The sequence below is a fragment of the Rhinopithecus roxellana genome, chromosome 5 (assembly GCF_007565055.1).
Source record: "Rhinopithecus roxellana isolate Shanxi Qingling chromosome 5, ASM756505v1, whole genome shotgun sequence".
NCBI lineage: Eukaryota > Metazoa > Chordata > Mammalia > Primates > Cercopithecidae > Rhinopithecus > Rhinopithecus roxellana.
Genome location: NC_044553.1, coordinates 41699240 through 41712656, shown reverse-complemented (window position 1 = coordinate 41712656; position 13417 = coordinate 41699240). Strand labels below are relative to the sequence as shown.

The 13417-nt window shown below is 38.8% G+C and overlaps 1 protein-coding gene across 2 annotated transcripts in view; it reads right to left on the bottom strand.

Moving 5' to 3' along the window:
• Positions 1 to 13417, bottom strand: part of UNC13C (unc-13 homolog C) — a 701690-nt gene that overhangs the window by 113808 nt on the left and 574465 nt on the right. For both annotated transcript variants that reach the window (XM_030930702.1, XM_010352869.2), the window contains exon 24: positions 1620 to 1708. In XM_030930702.1, coding sequence (XP_030786562.1) covers positions 1620 to 1708 — 89 coding nt within the window. The remainder of the gene's footprint in view (positions 1 to 1619; positions 1709 to 13417) is intronic.

The window sequence follows — 13417 nt, the reverse complement described above, 5'->3', positions numbered from 1 at the left end:
GTCTTTCTCATTTAAAAAATGGCATAACTAATTGATAAATGTTTATTAATACTGGATCTTTCTCAAACACAACAATAGGTGATGAGTGGTGGCCAGAGATAGTCCCTACCTGAAGAGAGCCATCTTGTTTTTTTCTTTTTTTTTTTAGACGGAGTCTCACTCTGTCACCTAGGCTGGAGTGCAGTGGTGTAATCTTGGCTCACTGCAAGCTCTGTCTCCCAGGTTCACGCCATTCTCTTGCCTCAGCCTACCGAGTAGCTGGGACTACAGGTGCCCACAACCACATCCAGCTAATTTTTTTTGTTTTGTTTTGTTTTTTGTTTGTTTTGTATTTTTAGTAGAGACGGGGTTTCACCATGTTAGCCAGGATGGTCTCGATCTCCTGACCTCATGATCCGCCTGCCTCGGCCTCCCAAAGTGCTGGGATTACAGGCATGAGCCACCGTGCCCAGCCCTGAAGAACAATCTTTATAGTCTCTTTTGAACACTGAACACATATTTTAAAATAATACATGAGTTATTGAACTACTATTTAAAGCAGATTCTATATTAATGAACCTCCTCAAAAATGTATTTTCGGCCGGGCGTGGTGGCTCAAGCCTGTAATCCCAGCACTTTGGGAGGCCGAGACGGGTGGATCACGAGGTCAGGAGATCGAGACCATCCTGGCTAACACGGTGAAACCCCGTCTCTACTAAAAAAAATACAAAAAACTAGCTGGGCGAGGTGGCGGGCGCCTGTAGTCCCAGCTACTCGGGAGGGTGAGGCAGGAGAATGGCATAAACTCGGGAGCTGGAGCTTGTAGTGAGCTGAGATCCAGCCACTGCACTCCAGCCTGGGCCACAGAGCCAGATTCCCTCTCAAAAAAAAAAAAAAAAACAAAAAAAAAACAAAAAAAAAAAACCAAAACAACAACAACAACAACGTATTTTCTTTCCTATCTATTTTAACATTTTGATGAGATGATAGCTTTTTCCTACAGAACTGAAGTGAAATTTAACTAGGGTGAACTTACCTTTCTTTAGAATCATATCACAGATAAAGCCAGTTTTAATAAACATTTAAAATATATAGATATATCAGTAGTTTCCAAACTCCTTTGCATGGGGTAGTTGTATTCAGATTGCTAAACCCTAAATCCAAGAATCCTGGCAATGTGGTATAGGGTGGTTGATCCAGCTATATTGAATGCAACCACATTGATATGTATGGTATGGATACAACTCAAACGTCTTATATATGTGAAGTTTTTCTCTTTTCTTCCCTCCCTCTCTAGTCTTTCAATAGCCAGTCACCAAGCTCTAAACACTAGAATTGCATATAGCTATGAGATACGGTTTCTGTCCTGAGTGTGGGAAACAGACAGGTAAAACAAGACTTAGAGGATAGTGTTATAGGTCTCATCCGGCTGAAGGATGCACAGAGTTCTAGGGAGTGCGTAGCGAGACAGCACTATTAGATTGTGGTGTCATAACAGACGTTTCAGAGAAAATGACATTTAGATGGGGTCTTGAAGTTAAATAGATTTAGTCAGTCAGAGGAAACAGCATTGAAGGCAAGAATATTATGAGCTGACACCTAATTATCTAATTTAGATAATGACAACAGAGGTCACTTACCTTTCACCGTACGTGACGCTGAGCTCATCCAGGACTCCACTGAGCTTAACCTGAAGTTCTTTTAGAATAGTACTAGCTTCAGAATCTAGCTGCAGAGAGACCATAAACAATATTACTTTGGAGTTTTAAGAAAGCATGCCTCTGTTTCGCTTACAAGCATTTTGATTATTATATGGTAACTTCAAACATCACGTAAACTTTTTTTTTCTTCTTTTGTTTTTTTGGTCTTTGAAATCAAATCTAAACATTTAGGAAACTTTAAAGAAACCGAGGGGTTCTCATAGACAAAAAATGGTTTGAAATTCAAGGCATGCATACAAATAACAGCTAGGTAGCAAAGCCTTTGTTGGTTATAGCAATGAGAAGCAAGGCATGACAAAAATATCCTTCAGAACATGATAATTCCTAATTTAGAAAACCTTTTATACGTGCTGCTTCAAAATATATTTAAATCTTCAATACCCCTGTAAATAAATAGGCACATTAAGTTGTTAAAAATTAACTTTTGAATATTGTGTTGTGCATTATTTAAAGGTGTTTTCATATTTCCCCAACTTTGGAATTAAGAGTAATAGGATAGACAAGGTATCCAAGCACTCCCATGTTTTTCTGGAGACGATAGGCCTGACTTTTCTTCCTGGTTGCTAATTTACAGCTGAAAGTTCAGGATAATAGATCTATTGTCTCAAGCAGAGAGAAATTCATGTAAATAGCAATTTGAAATATTCTCTGAAATTGAAATGTGACTCTTTCTTTCTTTCTACCTTTAGAAATTTAGTTTCCTACCATCACTGTCATTAGTTCTTGCCCAAGCTGATCTACTATTGAAAAGAAGAGGACAGGATAAAGCCAAGTTTAGGGAGTAAAACGAATTAAAGCATGATTTAGTATAAGTAAGAGAATCTAAGAATGCCAACTAAATACAGGACCTAATATCAGTTGAAAGTTCTGGGAGCCGATACAGAACCAAGAAGTGTCCCTATATGTGTGCATTGGACGTAAGTCCTATATTCCTCCAAAAGTACTTTCTGATACTAAGGAACTGCTAGGAAGAAGAATTATTTATACATCTCTGCAGCTGGGTAACTCTAAGTTGTAGTGACATGACTAAAAACATTGGAATGAAAATCAAATATTGCATTTGGCATTTGAGACTTTATTAATTATATCAAACCAATCCTTTATATCAGTGTTAACTCAAATCCAGGTAATTTTCAGGATTGATTAGTTTCTGCCCTCTATCAGAGGCAATGTGATTTTTCTGGACTCCTTGTATCTTTTTTTTTTTTTTTCTGTCTTAGTAATCAGTTATGCTGACAGCTCTTGTCCAGACACACAGGCTACCATAACAAAGAGACTTCTGTAAGAGTAAGAAAATCTGTGAGCCTCATACTTTCTAAGAGTTCTATTCAACTATAACCAGTTGCAGGGAAGTAATTCAGAAAGACAATTAGGTAGCACATACTTATTTTAAAAAGACTTAAGATACGGATAGTGAATTTAATCACAATTTGCCTAACAAACTATCACTCCCTAATCCTTAACCAAGAAAACATATGTGGATTTTCCACACCAATCTTAAGGAACCATGCAGGCTGAATTTTTTAAAATTATATTTTCTTGTTATTCTGCTAATAACAATTTTACCTTGATTTCATTGGATAAAAATGTTGGGGAAGAGGGATGAGAGATAAGTTCTCCCATTTGGCTTTCTTCAGGCTCTCCACTTCCTCTACCACCTCCAAGGAAATCGCTCTGAAAGTAGCGTTTTCTTCAGGAAATGGGGGCTGCTTCTTATTTAAAATGTGTTTTGGTTTTCCTATTAGTTTAATATACACATTGAGGTAATTTGTTCACATTGAGGTAGGATTGTCACCAGATAATGACTTCAAAGTCATATAGAAATGGTTACATAGGTCACTTGCACAAAATTATGCTATTTCCTCATAAAATTATTTTAGTCCACCTTAGGTATTTGGTGAATAGATATTTCTTATCAAATAATTATTACTTGACAACCTAAAACTGCCAGACTACAGCGATTTGAACATTGGATGACAGTTTTAATTTCTGGATACACAGGTATGTTTCTAAGTAGGTGCAGATGGAATGTCTCTGTCATGTAACCAGTCCCTCCCACAAAAGGAAAAGTCTCAGTTCCAGTTAACTATTTAATGTTTATATAACCTATGTCACACCATTAAAACAGGCAAAGCAATTTTGAGACCAATGTACATGGCGTTTGTAAATTGCAGATCTTTTTCAATAATGAGCATAATGGACATAAATATCATACTCATCTAATAATAAAATAATCTCTTTAGGTAGTAAAACTACCAGTTCTTGGGTTCTTCTGCATTACCTCATGTGTCCAAATTGAGGACATTTTTCTTACTCCTACAAATTTTGTAAAATTTAAGAAATAATAGATTGGGAGTTGAGAGCTCATTGCCTAAATTATCAATAGCATATTTTTTAAAATATTGGGTACTTTGTAAAGGTAAAAGGCAATCTATTTTTCAAAGGTTTAAACCTTATCCTAGTTATGTAAGTAGTATAACATCAAAATTATCTTGAATCTTTTTGTATCGTTATTTAGAGTTATTGTTAAAAGCAAAAATTAAAAGGTAAACAACAGAAAAATTTCAAACATTCATAAGTCACAGTTTAATTTATTCTAAAGTAGAAACTCAATTAGCATGTGTATCTGAACAACTTTATTGGCTGGCTGGCTAAATAAATAAAGTTTCTCTGTAAAGAGGAATATACCCAATGAAAATTTAAGGATTTTGAGTTAAATTCTGAATTTAAAATACAGTTTTTAAGACAGATTTAATTCCCCACTCTATGAAGGGCTTGAAAATTCCAAAATCTAGGCTGCCAAAATATGTATGGTTCAGATAATCAGAAAAACTATAATCCCACATAGATATTAACTGAGTTTTATACCATTGAGGTATTTTGTACCATTGAGCTGTGGTAATAGATATAACTTGTAATATCTATTATTATATGTAATAGAGAGACAGCTTGTAGGCAATACTTTTTTGTTGTTGTTGTTGTTAATTGAGATGGAATCTTCCTCTGTTGCCCAGGCTGGAGTACAGTTACCTGATCTTGGCTCACTGCAACCTCCACCTCCTGGTTTCAAGCGATTCTCCTGCCTCAGCTTCCTGAGTAGCTGGGATTACAGGTGCCTCCCACCATGCCTGGCTAATTTTTTTGTACTTTTAGTAGAGACGGGGTTTCAGCATGTTGGTCAGGCTGGTCTTGAACTCCTGACCTCAGGTGATCCACCCGCCTTGGCCTCCCAAAGTTCTGGGATTACAGGTGTGAGTCACCACACCTGACCAGCAAAGACATCTTTTAAGTTATCTTCCTTAAGGTTTGCTTTTCCTTTTTCTTTAAAAGATAATTCACTTATTACCTCCTTTTGAAAACTTTTGCCCAAGTGTAGCTTGCCCTAGGCAGTTAGTAGATCTAGCTTCTAAACTGACTATGCTTTTTACTATAACTGTATATGCAGTGTTCTCTCTAAATGTTCTCTTACACATCTACCTCTTCCATAGAACTCATTCATACCTTTCTGTCCTGGGTGTCTGTCCCAGTGTCCTGCATGCATGGGCATTTATCACATGTTGAGGAAGGAAGTGAGGATAGACAAAAGCATAAAAGATTCCCTCACAGAAGCAGTCCCATATCATCTTCATCTCCTTGGACTGATACCTTGCATTAATTATGAATAGGATATTTTGCCCCTGAAGTCTTTTATTCCTTAGAAACCATATAGTCCAGAGTTATCAAGTTAATCCTGATTTCAAATCTCTCTCTCTCATTGCCAGACCATGTCAGGTATTTCCCTCCTATTTGTTTGGTTCAGAAGAATGGTTACCATACCTACACTGCATGTTTGTTTGTTTTCCAGAGCAGATTCTTTCCCCAGAGATCTAAAGAAAATACATGTTATATATTCTCTTACAGCAACCATTGTTAAACTGACCTTCAAGCTCTTGCTAGAGTTACAACCAATGGGTGGCAAAGTCATTTAAACTCTTTAGATAGCTCAATACAAACTCTTGAAAAATAGACTTTGCATAGAAGAAATTAAGGATCTTTAGTGTGAATTCTATTTCTTCTCCACAGTCTTTATTACTATCTCATTTCCTTCATTTCCTACAGGCTACTAAGCTATCTTTCCTGTGTTCAGCTCATCAGTGTTAGCAGTCTGTTATTTTCTGTAAAGAAGTGCAAATCAGGAAGGAAGGAAGGTAACTTCCTGGCCATCTCCCCGGGGGCCAAAATTTAATCCTTAGTCTGGTGGGTTTCATACTCTCCAATATTTTTGCATTAAAACATTAATAAATAAAAATTTACCTCTAGTTCCATGAAAAAGTCTTATTTCCAAGAAAAATGCTGTTTAACTTGCACTCCTGGTTCCTTCTTTTGGATTTTGTTCCATCAATTATCTCTTTCCCTTTTCATTCCCTCTACCATTAATTTTATTACCCTATCCTATAAATATACTCAGGTAACATTTATGTTAAAATAAACAATAGACAATGAAAGAGAAGCCAAACTTATTTGGAACTACATTCTCATTGACATCTAGCCAATATCGTTCTTTCTTTTTATCTTCAAACCGCTTACAACAGTGTCAAACTTGTTGACTCCACATCCTTTTCTCCTAAACATTTATTAGTTCTCTGTAATGTGGTTTGCTTCTGCTATGGATATGCCACTGACATGTTTCCATATGGTCACCAATGATTTCTTAATTTCAAGGACCTTATTTTTCTTAGCCTTCTTTCATTCTGTTGTTCACTCTGTTTCCCAAGGTCCTTCCCTGCTTCTCAAACTGCCTGTGATTTGTCTGTGTCTTCTGTTAACTTTCCTCCTCTGTCTACCTCTTAAATATTAGTATCCTTCAATTCTCCTTTTTCAATCTTCTTTTCTTTTTACTCTATACTTCCCTTGAGCAATTAAATTCATGCCCACGGCTTCAACTATCACCCATATGCTGAAGACCCCAAATCTATTATCAATATTCTTAACAGCATGCCTGAGAATTCTATGTTTCCAAGTACCTAGTAAACTTCCACTTTGATGGCCCATGCATACTTCAATTGTAGCATATCAAAGCACAACTTGTTACCGTTCCTAATTTATTTATCTTCTCATTTCCTCTGATTTGGTTAATGGCCTACAATTGTTTAAGGCAGAAATGTGAAAGTCATCTTTGACTTCTGTTTTCTTCCTTCCATATTTACTTGGATACCAGATATGATTGGTGATTATCTCTGAAATGTTTTATCCACCTGTCTTGTCCTCTTCACTTCCAGATTCTGAATTTTTCTCCTCCAGCCCACTGTAATCATCTACACATTGTGTTCTTATTTCCTGTTTCCCCACTTCGTCCTCCTAACTGGTGTAATAAACCCAAATATGATCATGACACTTGCTTATCATCCTTCAAGCTTGCTTTCCACCAGGGAATTGCTTCAAGCAACTTCTCACAATCTTATCTGGGCTCTTGCTCTTTTTGTTTCTTTTCTTTTTAAAAGATCATTTTCCTTCAAATCTTCAACTTGACCAGAATCTTTTCATCTTATAAGGTCTACTTCAACTTAAAGTATATGACTGAGAATTCAGCAAAAATTCCCTAGTGAATCTAAAAGTAGTGTACTTTCCTGGAAATGCCCTAAATCACTTCATAAGCCTGTGGTGTCAGCATGAATACTGTGGTTTGTTGTCAGAAATAAAAGAATACATGGTCCTTTCTACTGGAAACAAATGTGCCCAGCTCTCACCATACTACCCTGTTTTTTGTTTCGTTTTAAAATGCCTCTTAAGGAGAAACTCCACAAACTTACATGACAATTTTCAGACAGACTATGGCATTTTCTTTATCCTATTCAGATTTGCATGAATATTATGCTATCTGTTGTATAAACTCATGTTTCTAACTTCTGGGTTTCAAAAAGTTCAACATCAATAGCTGTCTCCCATCCTAATTAAAGAGAGTATGCAGTAAATCCAACTGTCACTGTGCTTCGAATCAATGAAATGTCTTTGAGATATGTTAAATGAGGTTCTTCAGTCTAGACAACTGAAGAAAAAGAAAGAGATTGCCTTACATTTTATAATTCACTCAATATAGTTTTGAGTTAGTGAATATAAGGAATTTTGGATTTTTTCTGTTTCTATGAACTGTTTTTTTAAAACTACACCTTCAAGCTTTATATGAGTCATGGGACATTCTTTTCTCTTAAACATTTTTTCTCTTCTCACCTACAACACATACGCTATTCCTCTGCTTCATGGATTGCTAACATGTGGATTGTCATTATAGTGACAGAAATTTAGAAATAAAAAAAGAATTTCTGAAATAATATAGTTCAACTTCCTCGTTTTTCCAGATAACGCATAAAATATTATCTTTAAAACCAAGGCACAGATAATGCGTTATGCTTTCGGAGTCACATGGGGACTGAAGAGCAGCATTCTTAGAAGCTATTTCCTCTGAAGAAATTCTCTTCTGAAAATGTTCACTAAAAACCAGGAATCCCTGTTTTATCACAATGCAAAAGGAACTTAGGGTTTATATGTTGCATCCATTGGCTAATTGTGAAAACGGACTGAGTAGGGATGTTAGGAATAGAATCAATGGGACACTTTATGTTTAGAATTGTGTTCTGCCCTTTTCCCCTGTCCTACTCTGTCTGACCCATTTGGCTATTGCTTCACATTCTCACATGTGTTATAAACCACTGCTCGGCGATGTGAATATAGTCCACCCAGTCAACCGAATTCAGGACCTGTTGACCAGCAAGTGCTGGGGACAGTGTTCTCTGTGAGCCCTTATCTCAGGGTGCCTGAGGACTATTCTGCTAAGCAGGGCAAAAAAGAGAATTGACTGGGTTAAAGCAGTTAAATTTTACCAGTAACGGCATTGATTTATGGTTTGTTAGGACAGGCATGAGCAACTGAAGGTGATCACAACAAGATAATGAAACAGATTTATTATAGAAGATGGCAGTCAGAGTGAAACTGTCTTCCTCTCTCTCCTTGCTGTGGCATGTATCCTTTCTCTTAAGTTTCTTAAGGGTCAGAGAGAGGTGAGTTTAAAAAGAGACTTGGCAGTATATGAGTAACCCTGTGAGCTCTCTCAAATGCTCTGGGAAATGAGGTCAACAAGCATCACCTGCCTGGGTCTGTATTTCATTTTGTCATGGCTCACCAACCACAAAACCTTTCAACCTCCTCGGTAGTGCCTTTTCTTAATCTCACAAATTTAGCAGTTAGCCAAACTTTATGTGGTAGTAGTGCTAAACTAGTAAACATATTTATTAAATCACTTCAATATAATTTGCTTTATTGGCCCTTCTTATTCTCTTAATTTTCCATTAAGTTCAATTTATTAAATCTAATTGCAGAGATGGCAGAGATAGTTAGGAGGAGAGAGAAACCAGGCAGTCTCTGCCTGTTGCCAGAATTAAAGGCCAGCACTTCAAACATTCAATTCTCCTTATTATCTGGTGCTATGAAGCTATCACTGGTTGCTTTTACCGACTTCAGCCAAATTACATTTCCCTTTTCACCTCTCTTTACACAACAAGAGGCGAGGTTTGAGTTTATTTCTGAACTGTTGTAGGATAAGTTGTAACAACGAAAACTTTCATCTGAAGGATATGTTCACGTTTAGGAAGCGTTCTTGTTGTTTTTCTCTCACAAACCTTATCTCTTTAATTGCTCTTATTCCCCTAAAAACTTCTAAGTTCTTTAATGGTAGGCTCTGCATCTTAGTAATTAATGTATCTCCAGTTCCTAGTAAAATTTACAGCTCATAACAAGTGCTCAGCAAATAAATATTTGTTGAATGAATTAGTGAAGGAGTAAATTCTGTCATCATATTCAGGGTGCTCACGTCGTTTTTTCATACAGCAGTCAGCCCCAAGGGGAAGAGATGCTTATGGTGGTGTGGAAAGACGTGGAACAGCTGGCTTCTGAATATCCTTCAGTAAGTGCTAAAAGGCATCTCTAGTCTAATTATTGTTTCACCAAGTCTCTTACACCTTGTAATCTCCTTGACGCCCCAGGCATTAAGAAATCTTTTTATTTTGTACCCCAACTTCTGCCCACCTGCAGATAAAATACATACAAGTAGGCAACAATGGATAGTCTAACGAAATAAAAAGAACTTTTCAAATTGCTTTAGAAAACAGTTTTAGAACTGACAAAAAGAGGAGGAGGGCGGAGCAAGATGGCCGAATAGGAACAGCTCCAGTCTCCAACTCCCAGCGCGAGCGACACAGAAGACCGGTGATTTCTGCATTTTCAACTGAGGTACTGGGGTCATCTCACTAGGGAGTGCCGGACAATCGGTGCTGGTCAGCTGCTGCAGCCTGACCAGCGAGAACTGAAGCAGGGCGAGGCATCGCCTCACCTGGAAGCGCAAGGGGGAAGGGGATCCGTTTTCCTAGCCAGGGGAACTGAGACGCACAACACCTGGAAAATCGGGTAACTCCCACCCCAATACTGCGCTGTAAGCATACAGGCACACCAGAATATATCCCACACCTGGCCGGGAGGGTCCCACGCCCACGAAGCCCCCCTCACTGCTAACACAGCAGTCTGCCGCGATCTATCCACAAGGCAGCAGCGAGGCTGGGGGAGGGGCGCCCGCCATTGCTGAGGCTTAAGTAGGTAAACAAAGCCTCTGGGAAGCTCGAACTGGGTGGAGCTCACAGCAGCTCAAGGAAGCCTGCCTGTCTCTGTAGTCTCCACCTCTGGGGACGGCGCACAGCTGAAGACCAACAGGGGAAGTAGCGGGAGCCGGTGCAGACGCGAACGACTCTGTCTGACAGCTTTGGGGAGAGCCGTGGATCTCCCAACGCGGAGGTTGAGATCTGAGAACGGACAGACTGCCTGCTCAGGTGTGTCCCTGACCCCTGAGTAGCCTAGCTGGGAGAAATCCCCCACTAGGGGCAGTCTGACACCCCACACCTCACAGGGTGGAGTACACCCCTGAGAGGAAACTTCCAAAGGAAGAATCAGACAGGTACACTCGCTGTTCAGCAATATTCTATCTTCGGCAACCTCTGCTGCTGATACCCAGGCAAACAGGGTCTGGAGTGGACCTCAAGCAATCTCCAACAGACCAACAGACAGTCCTTCTGACTGTCAGAAGGAAAACTATCAAACAGGAAGGACACCTATACCAAAACCCCATCAGTACGTCACCATCATCAAAGACCAGAGACAGATAAAACCACAAAGATGGGGAAGAAGCAGGGCAGAAAAGCTGGAAATTCAAAAAATAAGAGCGCATCTCCCCCTGCAAAGGAGCGCAGCCCATCGCCAGCAACGGATCAAAGCTGGTCAGAGAATGACTTGGACGAGAGGAGAGAAGAAGGCTTCAGTCCATCAAACTTATCAGAGCTAAAGGAGGAATTACGTACCCAGCGCAAAGAAACTAAAAATCTTGAAAAAAGAGTGGAAGAATTGACAGCTAGACTAATTAATGCAGAGAAGATCATAAACGAAATGACAGAGATGAAAACCCTGACACAAGAAATACGTGACAAATGCACAAGCTTCAGTAACCGACTCGATCAACTGGAAGAAAGAGTATCAGCGATTGAGGATCAGATGAATGAAATGAAGCGAGAAGAGAAACCAAAAGAAAAAAGAAGAAAAAGAAATGAGCAAAGCCTGCAAGAAGTATGGGATTACGTAAAAAGACCAAATCTACGCCTGATTGGGGTGCCTGAAAGTGAGGGGGAAAATGGAACCAAGTTGGAAAACACTCTTCAGGAAATCATCCAGGAGAACTTCCCCAACCTAGTAGGGCAGGCCAACATTCAAATTCAGGAAATACAGAGAACGCCACAAAGATACTCCTCCAGAAGAGCAACTCCAAGACACATAATTGCCAGATTCACCAAAGTTGAAATGAAGGAAAAAATCTTAAGGGCAGCCAGAGAGAAAGGTCGGGTTACCCACAAAGGGAAGCCCATCAGACTAACAGCAGATCTCTCGGCAGAAACTCTACAAGCCAGAAGAGAGTGGGGGCCAATATTCAACATTCTTAAAGAAAAGAATTTTAAACCCAGAATTTCATATCCAGCCAAATTAAGTTTCATCAGTGAAGGAGAAATAAAATCCTTTACAGATAAGCAAATGCTTAGAGATTTTGTCACCACCAGGCCTGCCTTACAAGAGACCCTGAAGGAAGCACTAAACATGGAAAGGAACAACCGGTACCAGCCATTGCAAAAACATGCCAAAATGTAAAGACCATTGAGGCTAGGAAGAAACTGCATCAACTAACGAGCAAAATAACCAGTTAATATCATAATGGCAGGATCAAGTTCACACATAACAATATTAACCTTAAATGTTAATGGACTAAATGCTCCAATTAAAAGACACAGACTGGCAAACTGGATAAAGAGTCAAGACCCATCAGTCTGCTGTATTCAGGAGACCCATCTCACATGCAGAGACATACATAGGCTCAAAATAAAGGGATGGAGGAAGATCTACCAAGCAAATGGAGAACAAAAAAAAACAGGGGTTGCAATCCTTGTCTCTGATAAAACAGACTTTAAACCATCAAAGATCAAAAGAGACAAAGAAGGCCATTACATAATGGTAAAGGGATCAATTCAACAGGAAGAGCTAACTATCCTAAATATATATGCACCCAATACAGGAGCACCCAGATTCATAAAGCAAGTCCTTAGGGACTTACAAAGAGACTTAGACTCCCATACAATAATAATGGGAGACTTCAACACTCCGCTGTCAACATTAGACAGATCAACGAGACAGAAAGTTAACAAGGATATCCAGGAATTGAACTCATCTCTGCACCAAGCGGACCTAATAGACATCTATAGAACTCTCCACCCCAAATCAACAGAATATACATTCTTCTCAGCACCACATCGCACTTATTCCAAAATTGACCACATAATTGGAAGTAAAGCACTCCTCAGCAAATGTAAAAGAACAGAAATTATAACAAACTGTCTCTCAGACCACAGTGCAATCAAACTAGAACTCAGGACTAAGAAAATCAATCAAAACCGCTCAACTACATGGAAACTGAACAACCTGCTCCTGAATGACTACTGGGTACATGACGAAATGAAAGCGGAAATAAAGATGTTCTTTGAAACCAATGAGAACAAAGATACAACATACCAGAATCTCTGGGACACATTTAAAGCAGTGTGTAGAGGGAAATTTATAGCACTAAATGCCCACAAGAGAAAGCAGGAAAGATCTAAAATTGACACTCTAACATCACAATTAAAAGAACTAGAGAGGCAAGAGCAAACACATTCAAAAGCTAGCAGAAGGCAAGAAATAACTAAGATCAGAGCCGAACTGAAGGAGATAGAGACACAAAAAACCCTCCAAAAAATCAATGAATCCAGGAGTTGGTTTTTTGAAAAGATCAACAAAATTGACAGACCACTAGCAAGGCTAATAAAGAAGAAAAGAGAGAGGAATCAAATAGATGCAATAAAAAATGATAAAGGGGATATCACCACTGACCCCACAGAAATACAAACTACCATCAGAGAATACTATAAACGCCTCTACGCAAATCAACTAGAAAATCTAGAAGAAATGGATAATTTCCTGGACACTTACACTCTCCCAAGGCTAAACCAGGAAGAAGTTGAATCCCTGAATAGACCAATAGCAGGCTCTGAAATTGAGGCAACAATTAATAGCCTACCCACCAAAAAAAGTCCAGGACCAGATGGATTCACAGCTGAATTCTA